Source organism: Polyergus mexicanus, unplaced genomic scaffold (genome assembly GCF_030449975.1).
Source record: "Polyergus mexicanus isolate NDT 795.1 unplaced genomic scaffold, iyPolMexi1.0 SCAF_13, whole genome shotgun sequence".
NCBI classification, from domain to species: Eukaryota; Metazoa; Arthropoda; class Insecta; order Hymenoptera; family Formicidae; genus Polyergus; species Polyergus mexicanus.
This window is the reverse complement of record NW_027223333.1, coordinates 528,872-544,982: the sequence shown is the minus strand read 5'-3', so window position 1 is coordinate 544,982 and position 16,111 is coordinate 528,872. Positions and strand designations below refer to the sequence as shown.

General features: G+C 35.8%; 4 protein-coding genes across 8 annotated transcripts; 2 read left to right on the top strand and 2 right to left on the bottom strand.

Annotated features, from left to right (window-relative positions):
• Positions 1-1,825: 1,825 nt before the first annotated feature.
• On the top strand, positions 1,826-6,742 carry LOC138939050 (transmembrane channel-like protein 7). Of its 3 annotated transcripts, none has more exons than XM_070306523.1 (4): positions 1,826-2,201; positions 2,504-2,688; positions 2,762-3,003; positions 3,082-6,742. In XM_070306523.1, the coding sequence occupies exons 2-4, from the start codon at positions 2,511-2,513 to the stop codon at positions 4,990-4,992; spliced, it is 2,331 nt and encodes a 776-aa protein (XP_070162624.1). In that variant the 5' UTR covers positions 1,826-2,201; positions 2,504-2,510; the 3' UTR covers positions 4,993-6,742. The 3 variants fall into 3 exon arrangements, with proteins under 3 accessions (XP_070162624.1, XP_070162621.1, XP_070162622.1); XM_070306520.1 differs by having other exon boundaries at positions 2,287-2,688; XM_070306521.1 differs by having other exon boundaries at positions 2,271-2,688.
• A 241-nt stretch (positions 6,743-6,983) lies between these two features.
• LOC138939053 (ribonuclease H2 subunit C) lies at positions 6,984-7,973 on the bottom strand. Its single transcript, XM_070306528.1, has 3 exons — positions 7,537-7,973; positions 7,222-7,454; positions 6,984-7,137 (listed from the first exon to the last, which is right to left on the bottom strand). The coding sequence occupies exons 1-3, from the start codon at positions 7,682-7,684 to the stop codon at positions 7,117-7,119; spliced, it is 402 nt and encodes a 133-aa protein (XP_070162629.1). The 5' UTR covers positions 7,685-7,973; the 3' UTR covers positions 6,984-7,116.
• LOC138939051 (transmembrane channel-like protein 7) lies at positions 7,832-12,512 on the top strand. 2 transcript variants are annotated; one of them, XM_070306525.1, is made up of 4 exons: positions 7,832-8,224; positions 8,310-8,711; positions 8,783-9,024; positions 9,106-12,512. In XM_070306525.1, exons 2-4 carry the CDS (start codon positions 8,534-8,536, stop codon positions 11,014-11,016), a joined length of 2,331 nt encoding a protein of 776 aa, XP_070162626.1. In that variant the 5' UTR covers positions 7,832-8,224; positions 8,310-8,533; the 3' UTR covers positions 11,017-12,512. The 2 variants fall into 2 exon arrangements, with proteins under 2 accessions (XP_070162626.1, XP_070162625.1); XM_070306524.1 differs by having other exon boundaries at positions 7,832-8,711.
• Positions 12,513-13,220: 708 nt separating this feature from the next.
• LOC138939052 (protein FAM98A) lies at positions 13,221-16,069 on the bottom strand. 2 transcript variants are annotated; one of them, XM_070306527.1, is made up of 6 exons: positions 15,910-16,069; positions 15,776-15,842; positions 15,218-15,584; positions 14,780-15,070; positions 14,353-14,660; positions 13,221-14,215 (listed from the first exon to the last, which is right to left on the bottom strand). In XM_070306527.1, exons 2-6 carry the CDS (start codon positions 15,811-15,813, stop codon positions 13,705-13,707), a joined length of 1,515 nt encoding a protein of 504 aa, XP_070162628.1. In that variant the 5' UTR covers positions 15,814-15,842; positions 15,910-16,069; the 3' UTR covers positions 13,221-13,704. The 2 variants fall into 2 exon arrangements, with proteins under 2 accessions (XP_070162628.1, XP_070162627.1); XM_070306526.1 differs by having other exon boundaries at positions 15,776-16,069.
• Between the last annotated feature and the right edge of the window lie 42 nt (positions 16,070-16,111).

Here is a 16,111-nt window from a genome sequence, read left to right as displayed (position 1 = left end):
CACTTGCTTATTACTACACGGCGCTCTATTTACTATCTATTCCCGTATTCAAGTTTATGTCATGGCCGTATATAATGCCTGCAAAATGCGATCATTTGTAAAAATTGAGAAATTAGTTGTAAGAACAAGTAATTTTTAGATAATAATTTTCATTGTATTGTAAATGAGAAAAGAAAATAAAGTTGGAATTTTTAAAATTCTAAAGTTGAAGTTTTTGTTTGTATTATTTTTCTTGTGCCTATCATATTTTCGATATCTCAGAGTTTAAATCTGTGTAAGTATCGGCGAGAAGCCAAAGATTGGCCCTGCAGGGAGAGTTTTTTAGCGGGTGCGAGTCCCGCATATCCCACCGGACCGGCCGGTGGGAATGCATAATGCATTTTTCTCTTCCTTCAAAAAAAAAAAAAAAAAAAAAAAAAAAAAAAAAAAAAAAATCCTGATATTCGTGCGGATTTTGAAGCTTCAAATTCTTGAAATTTTACCTTGTGCCACTTTCTTGCTAGTTATGTTTTCTTGATACGCCACTTCTTTGCTGATTATGTTCTCCTGATACTTTTGCGAATTTTGAAGCTTCAAATTGTGCACTTTTTACATTTTGGCTTGTGCCACCTCTTTGCTGATATGTTTTCTTGATACATCACCTCTTTGCTGATTATGTTCTCCTGATACTTTTGCGGATTTCGAAACTTAATTTTAGCGCTTTTCTAAATTTTGGTTTGTGCCACCTCTTTGCTGATATGTTTTCTTGATACGTCACCTCTTTGCTGATCATGTTCTCCTGATACTTTTGCGGATTTCGAAACTTAATTTTAGCGCTTTTCTAAATTTTGGTTTGTGCCACCTTTTTGCTGATATGCTCTCCTAATACACCACCTCTTTACTGATCATGTTCTCCTGATATTTTGCGGATTCCGAAACTTTAAATTTTAGCGCTTTTCTAAATTTTGGTTTGTGCCACCTCTTTCCTGATATGCTCTCCTAATACGCCACCTCTTTACTGATCATGTTCTCCTGATATTTTGCGGATTCCGAAACTTTAAATTTTAGCGCTTTTCTAAATTTTGGATTGTGCCACCTCTTTGCTAATTATATTTTTCTGATACTTAATTCTAAGAAATACAGTATCAGAAATTCCAAGAACGAAAAATCGGCAAAAATGTATCAAGAAAATATATAATTAAGAAAGAGATGTAGCATAATAAGATATGTGGGAATGGATGGGTATATTCAATAAGGCATATCCATTTTGTATTATTGATATAGTTTATTAGTTATTTTTTAAAATTACAAAATATATTTTACAGATTATTATCGATTCTTTTATATATACGATAGATGCGTATCGGTTATCGGATGCAATCGCTCGCGTTGTTAGTAACTACATTTTGCGCATACACTCAGTCATTTTTATATTATTATACAATAATATACAGGTATTTTATTACGTATATACATATATCGGATATCGGATGCAATCGCTTTCGTGGTTATATATATATATACATTTTGCACACATTCATTTTTATTATAATATATATTAAAATAATGCATATGCATTTTATACATAAATATGTAAATGCCGCACGTAATAAATTTACATGTATATTTTGTCTTTCATTCGCTCTACCCATATAATTACATAATTTCGCAATTACATATAAAGCGCAAAAAGAAATTTTACAATTGCTTCAGAATAGAACAATATTTAGAATAAAGAAGTATTTAGAATAAAGATATTCAGAATAGAAGGTCTCTACTGTATAAATATTATTTTCTTCGAAGTATCCATACAAATCTATCGTGACGCCATCTAGGTTCTCGTTATTCGGCAGCCTCTTATTATTAGCCGTCTGCTGCGAATTTGACGTTTGACGTGCAGGACAAATAAGATACTAATCAGCTGCGACGAGGCTCCGCGATGTCTCCGTCCGTCGTGATTCTGAGATCTGAGAAATGCCAAATCCGGCATCATCCACCACGTTGATCCAATCTCCACGAGAGAATTCCTCATGAAGCTTGCACGCGCTATCGAAGCCGTCTTGTATGAAGCGACGCGTCCGTTATTAGCGATCTGAAATCACAATACCATCGTTAACTGAAGAGAAATTATTGCATAGGATACTGTTATCAAAGTATCGATCGGCGAAAAATCCATTCACGACAATCTGAAAACTGTCAAAATGACAACTTGCATCGAATAGGTACGTATGTATGCGTAACATTGGTGGTATGCACTCTGAGAAAAAGTGATTCATTCACGTGAATAATAGTTAATTTTTTTTTTAGTTAATATATATCATCGTCGTACGAACAATATTATGTGTGGTTGCTTTTAAATAGTATGTTAAAATTTAACGAGAGATTTTGGATTGGAGAAACGAATGGAAGATAATTGTTGAAGTCATGTATCGAGCGATACAAATTATGCAAAACTGAATGTTTGAAGATCGTGACTATTTACACCTGATTCTGACTCGAATTATACTCCAATTATATTCTAAAGATTAAAAATGTCGGGCGGAGAAAGAAAGAAAAGAGGCTGTGATAAAGGGCACGGGTGGGAAGAGGCTGGTGCTGAATTCTATCAAGAGAGTTATCCAGCAGCTATAGAAGCGGATCTGCAACAGGCTCTACAGAGGGATCCTTCCCATATAGCCACTTTACTTCCCAGTAAGAAGTCTCGTGTTGGTAAGTTTAAAATTAGAAAGCAGGTGCGAATAAATTTTTTCATCTACATCTTACACCTGTATATTTAATACAGCCACAGCGAAACGAATTCGAAATGACACAAAGACAACATTGAGAAGACGCACGAGCACTCGATCTCGTGGCACTACAACGTCAAGGCGTATGTCAACCAATATACACGATGCGGCAGTATCTATGCTACCAGATCTCTCAGAAAATTTGTCCAATGAAGAGCGTACCTGGGAGGAAATTATGCAGATCAAGGCTATGCCTGTATGCATGTCTCAAAAGATTCAATTGAAAAATCAGTTGCAGGTATTTGGGAAGACTCTTATCTCTTTATACGATAAAATTAATACAACTTGGATATTAATCTTTATCCGTACATCTCAGAGCGCAACAAAGTTGAGACTTCAAGGCTTCGAACAACTGAAATGGCAGCGCAGGAAAGCTTGGCAACAATTCCGCATAAGAATGAAGGAGACTTGGTCCAAGATGGAACTGTGGAGCTACAGTCTCAAGATAATAGGCGGAAATTTTGGAATGGGTATAGTGGCGTATTTTTTATTCATCAAGTGGTTGATGCATCTGAATCTATTTCTATTTGCAATTATATTCTTACTGATAATGCTGCCAACGTTCTTGCTTGAGACGCCCATGACCGAAATATGTTCATCTAACAACACTGCCAGTATAGCATGTTGCTCCGAATTGTACAGTAATATGACCAGTAAAAGTGATCATACCAATTTCGTGCAGGGCAGCTTAGATGAGTACAGTCCATATTTTTACGGCTGGTATACGCATATGAATTACGAAAGTGTAGGTAACAACTTCTATTACAATTCACCGCTGTCCTACATCTGTACCATCATCAGCGTCTTCATCGTTAGCCTAGTAGCGATCGTCCGATCGGCCGCCAAAGGTTTGAAGGAAAGAATCGTAGAAGGTGAGGGTCAATTTTATCAATATTGTAATCTGATATTCGGCGGTTGGGATTATTGCATTCATAATGAGAAATCTGCTGCCGTGAAGCATAAGACGCTGTATAACGAGATGAAGGCATTCCTGGAGGCGGAGAGGATGGAAGAGGAGCGGCAGAATCGCACGAGGGAGGAGAAAACGAAGCTCTTCTTTATACGTCTATTCGTTAATCTATTGGTTTTAACGATATTGAGCACTTGCTCCGCGTTCATTTACTATGTGATTGACTTCTCGTTCAGTCAGCTGGCACGGTGTCAGTGCCATTGGATATACTTAGCGCAGGATCACGAGATGTCCGACATCGCTCGTTTATTCTTCGAATTTCTTCCATACATATGCATCGTTGGATTCAACGCGGCGATACCATTTCTCTTTCGCTATCTGGTCCCTTTAGAAAACTACAGTCCGTCGTACGTCGTTCGAGTGACACTGCTCAGAACCGTGTTTCTTCGACTTGCTTCTCTCGTCGTTCTGTTAACGTTTCTGTACAGACTTGCCGCCGACAAAATTCCGGAAAACGAATGCGCCAACAGCGCGAACAAACAGCCGTTATGCTGGGAATCGTTCGTAGGACAGCAATTCTTTAAGCTGTACGCCACCGATTTCTTCATTCAATTGTTCATGACGTTCTTTATCAATTACCCGCGTTCATTGATCGCGCGACACACGGAGAACAAGGTCTTGCGCTTTGTTTGCGAGCAGGAATTTGACCTGCCCAAACACGTGCTAGATATTATCTACTTGCAAATGATCTGCTGGCTCGGCTACTTTTTCGCCCCATTATTAGTGATAAACGCCATATTCGGCATGATCATGCTGTTTTATCTGAAGAGATTTACCTGTTTAGTGAATAGCACACCGTCGAATAAGATTTATCGCGCGAGCAGATCGAATTCTCTATTCATGTTCATCCTGCTAGTATCCTTTATCCTGGCGGTGATACCGGTCGGCTACTTCATCGCGAAGATCATGCCGTCGAAATCGTGCGGACCGTTTCGCGAATGGGAGTCCGTGTGGACGTTTTTAATCGCGACGTTTTCGCACTTCCCTTTCTGGCTGCAGTCGACTCTATCTTTCCTGACTACGGCTGGTTTCGGCATACCGGCCTTCATCATTCTTGCTCTGCTCCTTTATTACTATTACGCGGTGTCGATAGCGAACAAGCATATGGTGACGGTGTTGAAGAATCAATTGGTCTTAGAAGGTCACGATAAGCAATTCTTACTGAACAGGCTCAGCGCTTTTATCAAGCAGCAACAGGATCAGAACAAGTTTCATCAGGACCAAACCAAAGAATTAGACACGTTTCAACACGTATAAATAGCATGAAATTTGATTTTGATATTTGTTTCTTTTCTGAGTGCACAAAATGCGCATTGTTTAACAGCTAATTATACTTTTATAAATTTTATAGATTTGTATTACAAAACATAATATTGTGTCAATTTTATATTCTTTATATTATATATTATATACACGAGTTGGTCTTTTTTACTAACTCAGTTTTTTGACTAGATATATCGAATTGGCTAAAAGATTTATCAGATTATACAGAAACGCGCGGACAATACCAAAGATTAATACGCATTCTATTTACATACTGCTCGTTGCAGCTCGTCTTGTACTTTATACGAATGATGTTTTTTAAAATACGAATGTGTCATAATCATGCTACCAAAGATTTGAGTTTCCACGCGAAAGAATTTTACGAAATCAGTTTTTCAATTTGCACATTCAAACGGAACATATCTCACGTTCTAAGAAATTCATTCGCTTCGATATGTGTATATGAAAATACACATTTGAAATCAGGGTACAAAAGAGAAATAGAGAGTGTCGCAAGTATTATACAATAGTGAGGGGAATCGTGTGTGAATTATTTATCCATTGCAATTCTCTGTATAATTTCACAAGTATCCATAAATATTAGTGTGGAATCATACACATCCATATAATGTTAAACACGAACGAAGTTTAATTTAAGGCATAACAAGATCTTCATCGGAAATAACATAATATACTCTATTATAAACTAATGTGATCGCATACGTTTAGCATAAAAAAAAATTAAATCACGAAAAAAAGTAGGCAGATATTATTCAATGCCATTTGTTCGACACCTTCCTAATTTGCCTAAGTGTTCACTTTGCTGGCCTCAGTGTAAAATCGAATAGGCAGGAACTCATACCCGTCTGATTATGTATAAGTTGTGATTAAAATATGTTTAGCTTAATATATGAACAGTATATTAACAGAACTAACCGTCTGTCTATAAAGACAAGCATTTCTTCCACAATTTTACATGTGAACGTTAGAGAGCTTTTACATGAGTGAAACAAAGTGATACGCAGCGGACCTATTTTTAGCTTTTTAGAAACTTGTAATTGTTATTATTGTAAATAGGTCCTCTAGAATTTAAAAAGTTATTTTATTAGCGATGCTTATAGTAAACAACGTGCGCGTACGAGCGGGACAAGTATATCACAGATAGAAATATTTTATCATATTTATTATTTCGCGTTATATCGAGACAGAAACTTATTATAATTTAGATTTAGAATGTAAGAATTTTTGTAATTTAAGATGGTATTCACACACAAAGTTCTGAATGAGTTCTATAAATCTCATATACCTCAGTATTATTAAAACACCAAAGAGAGGAAATTCAAGTTGAGATTGTAATAATTTGACTATTCCATTTTCCATTATAGTATTAATGAGGATAATGTAAACAAATGTACTTTTCATTCATAAAATATACACACTTTCTCGTATTGCCAATGATCCTATATAATACAGGAGTGATAATATTTTCATTCCAGAGTATATCGGAGATCAAGTTCTGTAGATTATGTGCACACATTCGATACATGCTATCACAAATTGATTGGGATTCTTTGGCCTAAATAACTTTACATATATTTGTATTACAAATATATCTAAATTCACATAACTGTGATAGCCTATATGGATGCTCAGATATATTCTTTATTAATCAATAGTGGCACTAAATGTATTTAATATAGTCATATATATGATAATCTTATGCAAAACGAATTTGTCTTTCAGAAAAAAAAGAGCAGAACTACATACTGTATTATTATATTAAAAAAAAAGAAGTCCACAAATGTCTAAATAGGAAACTCTGTTCCTTTAAACATTTTTGTTAGTTAGATTATATTGATACCACCACTATCTCTCTTTACACTTTCTTCATGCATTTTATGGTCATAGATTCTTATGCCTACATTATATGCTCATTATTTGTGGCATAATCATGCGATTATGATGCTGTAAAAATATATGTTAGATACAGAGAAAAGAATTTATCTTTATTATCTCCTTTTTCTATCAAAGTATAAAAATATATTATCACGAACAAGACGATACTTTTTTTATATCTTTCCATTTAAATAAATGTATTTTTTCTTTTGGTCTTTACATCTATGTTTCTGAGGAATGTAACTGAAAAAAAATTATTAGATCAGTATAGATATTATGATAATGGCTGTAATAAAACATAATCGTCTAAGTAAAGAAAATACTCACCACTTCAGCTATGTCAATCCAATCCAACGCTGCTACAAGAGCGTCATTCTTAGATGGTATTTTATCGTAATTCCAATATGTGAATCGTGAAAACGTTCCTGTGCAATATAAATTACGGATCTTATTTTCAGTATCTGCCTTCTTATTTTCCATAAATGACATGCCTTTGTATCCAGGAGGTACAATTACTTTCTTTCCTTGAAGTGGATAGCCACGGAACGAACAATCGTATTCTTTATGGAATAACATGATAAATTAAAATATTACAAGCATTTTCTGTATATACGCGTATAACTCGTCTATTTGATTACTTACGTTCTTCGTCAATCTTATAAATATAGGGCTTGAAATATGAGGAAACATTCGCGACTTCATCGCCGTGAATTTTACATGGCATAAAATGTAACTCAGACTCCTCCTGCTTGGCTAAATCTTCTTCGTTAATGTGCAAACGAATAGCCATATTAATTTAATATGACGCGAGATAATATGTGAATTTTTTGGGAAATATTAATATAATAAAAATATAAAAATCGCGTTTGTATAACCTTTATCTTGTTCAAAATAAACTCTAATATACAAATCTATCGTGACGCCATCTAGTTTCTTCGGCCTAGGTTATTCGGCCTCATATTATTAGCCGTCTGCTGCGAGTTTGACATTTGACGTGCGGGACAAACAAGATACTAATCAGCTGCGACGAGGCTCCGCGATGTCTTCGTCCGTCCGTCGCGATTCTGAGATCTGAAAAGCGCCAAACCTGGCATGATCCATCACGTTGATCCAATCTCTACGAGAGAATTCCTCATGAGGCTTGCACGCGCTGTCGAAGCTGTCTTGTGCGAAGCGGCGAGTCCGTTATTAGCGACCTGAAATCACAATACCATCGTTAGCTGAAAATAAATTGTTGCATATGATACTGTTATCAAAGTATCGATCGGCGAAAAATCCAAACATGACAGTCTGAAAGCTGTCAAAATGATAACTTGCATCGAATAGATACGTGTGTATATGCGTAACACTGGTAGTATGTAACTTAAGAGAAAGGAATTCATTCACATCAATAATATAGTTAAATTTTTTTTTAGTTAGTATATATCATCGTCGTACGAACAATATTACTTGTGGCTGCTTTTAAACAGTATGTAAAAATTTTACGAAAGATTTTGAATTGGAAAAACGAATGGAAGATAATTGTTGGAGTCGTGTGTCGAGCGATACAAATTATGCAAAACTCAATGTTTGAAAATCGTGACTATTTACATCTGATTCTGACTTGAATTATACCTCAATTATATTCTAAAGATTAAAAATGTCGGGCGGAGAAAAAAAGAAAAGAGGCTGCGATAGAGGGCACGGGTGGGAAGAGGCTGGTGCTGAGTTCTATCAGGAGAGTTATCCAGCAGCTATAGAAGCGGATCTGCAACAGGCTCTACAGAGGGATCCTTCGCATATAGCTACTTTACTTCCCAGCAAGAAATCTCGTGTTGGTAAGTTTAAACTTAGAAAGCAGTTGCGAATACATCTTTTCACCTAAATCTTACACCTATATTTAATGCAGCCACAGCGAAACGAATTCGAAATGACACAAAGACAACATTGAGAAGACGCACGAGCACTCGATCTCGTGGCACTACAACGTCAAGGCGTATGTCAACCAATATAAACGACGCAGCAGTATCTTTGCTACCGGATCTCTCGGAAAATTTGTCCAATGAAGAGCGTACCTGGGAGGAAATTATGCAGATCAAGGCTATGCCTGTATGCATGTCTCAAAAGATACAATTGAAAAACCAGTTGCAGGTATTTGGGAAGACTCTTATCTCTTTTATATGATACAATTAATACAACTTGGAAATTAATCTTTATCCGTACATATCTCAGAGTGCTACAAAGTTGAGACTTCAAGGCTTCAAACAACTTAAATGGCAGCGCAGGAAAGTTTGGCAGCAATTTCGCATAAAAATGAAGGAGACTTGGTCCAAGATGGAGTTGTGGAGCTACAGTCTCAAGATAATAGGCGGAAAATTTGGAATGAGTATAGTGGCGTATTTTTTATTCATTAAGTGGTTGATGCATCTGAATCTATTTCTATTTGCAATTATATTCTTACTGATAATACTGCCAGCGTTCTTGCTTGAGACGCCCGTGAACGAAATATGTTCGTCTAACAACACTGCCAGCATAGCATGTTGCTCCGAATTGTACAGTAATATGACTAGTAAAAGTGATCCTACCAATTTCGTGCAGGGTAGCTTAGATGAGCACAGTCTATATTATTACGGCTGGTATACGCATACGATCTATGAGAGTGTAGGTGTCAACTTTTATTACAATTCACCGCTGTCCTACATCTGTACCATCATCAGCGTCTTCATCGTTAGCCTAGCAGCGATCGTCCGATCGGCCGCCAAAGGTTTGAAGGAAAGAATCGTAGAAGATGAGGGTCAATTTTATCAATATTGTAATCTGATATTCGGCGGTTGGGATTATTGCATTCATAATGAGAAATCTGCTGCCGTGAAGCATAAGGCGCTGTATAACGAGATGAAGGCATTCCTGGAGGCGGAGAGGATGGAAGAGGAGCGGCAGAATCGCACGAGGGAGGAGAAAACGAAGCTCTTCTTTATACGTCTATTCGTTAATCTATTGGTTTTAACGATATTGAGCACTTGCTCCGCGTTCATTTACTATGTGATCGACTTCTCGTTCAGTCAGCTGGCACGGTGTCAGTGCCATTGGATATACTTAGCGCAGGATCACGAGATGTCCGACATCGCTCGTTTATTCTTCGAATTTCTTCCATACATATGCATCGTTGGATTCAACGCGGCGATACCATTTCTCTTTCGCTATCTGGTCGCTTTAGAAAACTACAGTCCGTCGTACGTCGTTCGAGTGACACTGTTCAGAACCGTGTTTCTTCGACTCGCTTCTCTCGTCGTTCTGTTAACGTTTCTGTACAGACTTGCCGCCGACAAAATTCCGGAAAACGAATGCGCCAACAGCGCGAACAAACAGCCGTTATGCTGGGAATCGTTTGTAGGACAGCAGTTCTTCAAGCTGTACGCCACCGATCTCATCATCCAATTCTTCATGACATTCTTCGTCAATTTCCCGCGTTCATTGATCGCGCGACACACGGAGAACAAGGTCTTGCGCTTTGTTTGCGAGCAGGACTTTGACCTGCCCAAACACGTGCTAGATATTATCTACTTGCAAATGATCTGCTGGCTCGGCTGCTTCTTCGCCCCATTATTAGTGCTGAACGCCATATTCGGCATGATGGTGCTGTTCTACCTGAAGAAATTTACTTGTTTAGTGAACAGTACACCGTCGAGTAAGATTTATCGCGCGAGCAGATCGAATTCTCTATTCATATTCATCCTACTAGTCTCCTTTATCCTGGCGGTGATACCGGTCGGCTACTTCATCGCGAAGATCATGCCGTCGAAATCGTGCGGACCGTTTCGCGAATGGGAGTCTGTGTGGACGTTTTTAATCGCGACGTTTTCGCACTTCCCTGACTGGCTGCAGTCGACTCTGTCTTTCCTGAGTACGGCTGGCTTCGGCATACCAGCCTTCGTTATTCTTGCTCTGCTCCTTTATTACTATTACGCGGTGTCGATAGCGAACAAGCATATGGTGACGGTGTTGAAGAATCAATTGGTCTTAGAAGGTCACGATAAGCAATTCTTATTGAACAGACTCAGCGCTTTTATCAAGCAGCAACAGGATCAGAACAAGTTTCATCAGGAGCAAACCAATGAATTAGACACGTTTCAACATGTGTAAATAGTAATGAAATTTGATTTTGATATTTGTTTTTCTTCTGAGTGTACAGAATGCGCATTATTGAACAGCTGACTTTTATAAATTTTATAGATTTTAATTACGGAACATAAGATTGTGTGTCGATTTTATATTCTTTATATATTATATATTATATACGCGAGTTGGTGTTTTTTACTAACTCAGTTTTTTTACTATATCGAATTGGATAAAAGATCTATCAGATTATAAAGAAATGCGCGGACAATACCAAAGATTAATACGCATTCTATTTATATACTACTCGTTCCAGCTCGTTTTTTACTTTATACAAATGATGTTTTTTGAAACATAAATGTGTCACAGTCACACTACCAAAAATTTGAATTTCCACGCGAAAGAATTTTATGGATTCAATTTGCATATTCAAACGGAACATCTCACGTTCTAAGAAATTCATTCGCCTCACTATGTATACATGAAAATACACATTTGAAATCAGGGTACAAAAGAGAAACAGAGAGTGTCGCAAGTATTATACAATAGTGAGGGGAATCGTGTGTGAATTATTTATCCATTGTAATTCTCTGTATAATTTCACAAGTATCCATAAATATTAGTGTGGAATCATACACATCCATATAATGTTAAATACGAACGGAAATCTTCATCGGAAATAACATAATATACTCTATTATAAACTAATGTGATCGCATACGTTTAGCATAAAAAAAAAATTAAATCACGAAAAAAATTAGGCAGGTATTATTCAATGCCATTTGTTGGATACTTTCTTAATTCGCCTAAGGCTTCACTTTGCTGGCATCAGTGTAAAATCGAACAGGCAAGCATTCATACTTGTCTGATTATGTATAAGATGTGATTAAAATATGTTTAGCTTAATATATGAACAGTACAGTAACAGAACTAACTGTCTCTCTATAAAAACAAGTATTTCTTTTACAATTTTATATATAAACATTAGAGAGTACTTTTGTATAAGTGAAACAAAGTGATACGCAGCGGGCCTATTTTTAGCTTCTTAGAAACTTGTAATTGTTATTATTGTAAATAGATCTTCTAGAAGTTAAAAAGTAATTTTATTAGCGATACTTATAGTAAACAACGTGCGCGCACGGATGGAAAAAGTATATCACAGATAGAAATATTTTATTATTTCGCGTTATATCGAGACAGAAACTTACTATAATTTAGAATGTAAGAGAACGAACAAATGTAAGAATTTTTGTAATTTAAGATGGTATTCACACACAAAGTTCTGAGTTAGTTGTACAAATCTCATATACCTCAGTATTACTAAAAAGATCTGCAGAATGCATTCACACATATTGTATTACTATATTTAAAAAAAAAGAAGTCTATAATGTCTAAATAGGAAACTCCATTTCTTTAAACGTTGCTGTTAGTTAAATTATATTGATTCACCACTATCTCTCTTTACACTTTCTTCATGCATTTTACAGTCATAGGTTCTTATGCCTACATCATATCCTCATTATCTGTGGCATAATCATGCGATTATGATGATGTAAAAATATATATTACATACAAAGAAAAGAATTTATCTTTCTTATCTCCTTTTTCTATCAAAGTATAAAAATATATTATCACGAACAAGACGATACTTTTTTTATATCTTTCCATTTAAATAATTGTATTTTCTTTTTTGGTATTACGTCTATGTTTCTGATGAATGTAAGTGAAAAAAATTATTAGATCAATATAAATATTAACAAGAGCATCGTTCTTAGACAGTATTTTATCATAATTCTAATATGTGAATCGTGAAAACGTTCCTGTGCAATATAAATTACGGATCTTATTTTCGGTATCTACCTTATTTTCCATAAATGTCATGCCTTTGTACCCAACAGGTACAATTATTTTTTTCCCTTGAAGTGGATAGCCACGGAACGAATAATCTTTATAGAATAACATGATAAATTAATATTACAAGCATTTTCTATATATAACACACGTATAATTCTATGTGATTACTCACGTTCTTCGTCAATCTTATAAATATAAGACTTGAAATATGAGGACGACTTCATCGCCGTAAATCTTAAAGATTATTATCATTTTCTAATGTATGCGAAAGTGAGGCAATATTTTCAAACATTAAGGATTTAATGAGGATTATATATATGCGATATTGTATTTAGTATGTTATTTTTATATATATTTGCATAATTCATTGTATTTTCATAGTTTAATTTACAGTCTTTATATCTCATTATGGATTATAAATTAATTCCAAGCATCTACTTTAGACAAGTGGACAAATATATATTTACATAATTATTGTATTTTTATTATGCTTGACTTTTGTGGAAAACATAGCATAGTTATATATATATACATATTTCAATTGATTATAATGACGAAATTAAAAGCTGTCATTTTAAAAGTGATGCTCCTTGTGTGAGAGTAATACATAATAGCTCTTAACAGTAATATTACAATTTTTTAAATATTGTTAACTAAATATGTTCTAAAAATAACAATTCAAAATTATTATCTCATCTAGAGATACTTTAAGCTTAAAGATTTCAAGACCAGACACTTATACATTTTGTATTACACGTGAGTTATAAGCATAAGCATGAATAATAGTAATTATTAATATCATCACATGATTATTTTAATTTCATCATAGCTCGTAATATAAGCCTTTGTTACGATCAAAATTCAGTATTGTCGACCTCTGCCTCTATTGTAGCCGCTGCGTTGATAACTATTCATGCCAGAATTATTGCCACCTTGATTCCATCCACCTTGAACTCTGCCTCCCCTTCCACCTTCTTCCCTTCCTCCACTTTCTCTCCTGTCTTGATAATAGTTTCCACCACTTCGATTGTCACTTCCATAAGAATCTCTTTGGCCAGAATACTGCGGTTGTTGATAGTCACAGCTTTGACCATAACTTTGATTGTAATTTTGACCGTAATTCGCACCGGAATTTCTTCGATAATTTCCGCTTCCTCTACCACCACCACTACCACCTCTCTGATATCCTCCTGTGTCTCTATGATCCGGATAACATTCTCTATGCCCATGGCCAGAGTATTGAGATTGCTGATAATCCAAGTTTTGGCCGAAATTGCTACCGGCGTCTTTATGATCGCGATAGCCGCCGCTTCCTCCTCCCCTGCCACCTCCGTGACCTCTATCTCCACCGCTTTTTCCTCCTCTTCCGCCCCTAAAAAAAAAAGAGAGAGAAAAAAGATATTGTGTAATTATAGTACAGTTAATAAATATAGTTTATTACTGCTTTATTATTTTTTGCTTATGATCCAATTTATAAAGTTGCTTTATATAACTTTTATCGATTCTTACTGGAATGATTGTGGTCCTTGTGGTCCTTGAACTCTGTCCTTCTGCCATGGTGGCATCTCTGGTGGAGGTGGTTCTTGTTCGTACGGTCTGCCACCTCTGTCTGGCACCGCTCCGATAATGACACTGTTGACTTTGCTTCGTGTGTTCTTACGAACACTTGCATTACTCATTTTTTCGATCACAGCTAGATCGTTTCTTGCTGCCAATAGATCGGCTATTGTCACCTTCGGTTCGTTTTTCAGGGTCTTTCTTCTCTCTTCATATCTAGTATTTACCGCATTTTCCTGTAGCTTTATCCTGTCCGACCACTATAAATAAAATTATTACATGTTGAGTGATATATTAAGTGTATAATGATCGATATAATAGAAACGTTAATTTACATTTATGAAAAACTTTAACTTTTATTTCACAAAGTAATTCTTACCAAAAATGATTGAACTGTAACATCAAGACGTTTAAGTAACATTTCACGACGAATTGTGTACTCTTTGTGCATTTCTTCTTGTAATTTACTCAATTTGTCCCATTGCTTAGCAGAGAGTTCTATATCTATAAGTGGTTTCCCTAAATGATCAGTCGACACAGTCTTTAGTACTTCTGATAATTTAGTTTCTAGTCTCGAGAACAATAATTCAGGCAAAATATTATCCGGTGGTTTTTGAAACTTTAGTGTTACCAGAATATTTTTCAAGCTTCTTGCAGTATCGCTCTCATCCTGTAAATAGAGAATAATCAGATATATATCTAGCAATATCATTAACATTTTGATTGTATCATTCACAAGTTAGAATCATTTACAATGCTCCGTAACGTACAGATTATAAATCCTACGACTTTATTCATTACTGTTTAAAATACTTACAATAGTAACTTCCATCTGTTTTTCCTCTTTAGGATATTTCACTTCCAATAATTTACAAGCCATAAGTTCTGCAGCTAAGAACTCTATCAGAATAGCTCTTTCAGATTCATTAGCCAGTCTTTGATTTACATGTCCAGTCATTAGTTTCTCATTTACGCATCCTATTTCCTTCAGAAAAAAGCTTAATTCTAGGAGAAAGGAACTAGCATCGTCTGCGCTTGTTGTTGCGTGAACAGTCTCATCTGTTTCGATAAATGTTGCGAGTTGTTCAGCAAACCAACCTACAAGACTAGTGAAGTCTGGCGACTTTGCGCCAAGTTTCAGGGCGTGTGATAGCTTGTCGGTGTCAAGCATTGGTCCTGTGTACCTATAAAATCATTAAAAACGTAAGTCTGTATCCTACAATATTTTCAGTAAAAAAATTACTAGAGACAAGCTTATCAATTATAATAAAATAATAATTTATTTTATTTGGAATCTCTCTATATTCTTTTTTGAGATTTAAAATATTGGAATATCATGAATTTTTCGCGATATATAATCTGTGCGACTACTCACCCAACGTCCTCAAGAATTTGCAACAACTTCTCCTCCATGTCGATCGTACGTCTTCAGATCTTTGATACTATTATTGAGCAAAATATAATATAATAAATATATAATACAATAAAGAGACGAATATCGGACCGTACTTGTACGAGGATTTAGCGTAAGACGAATTGCGTCGCGACAATGAAATGTTTTATCACCAATTCGTTCAATTCTCCGTCGTTGCCCGATATTGCGACTTGCGACAATATGTTCGTCGCATGTATCGCGCATAGAACCGGTAACCGGTCGCCTCGCGTATTGCGGATTGCGCATTCTTACGTGAATCAAATCTTATACAAGAGA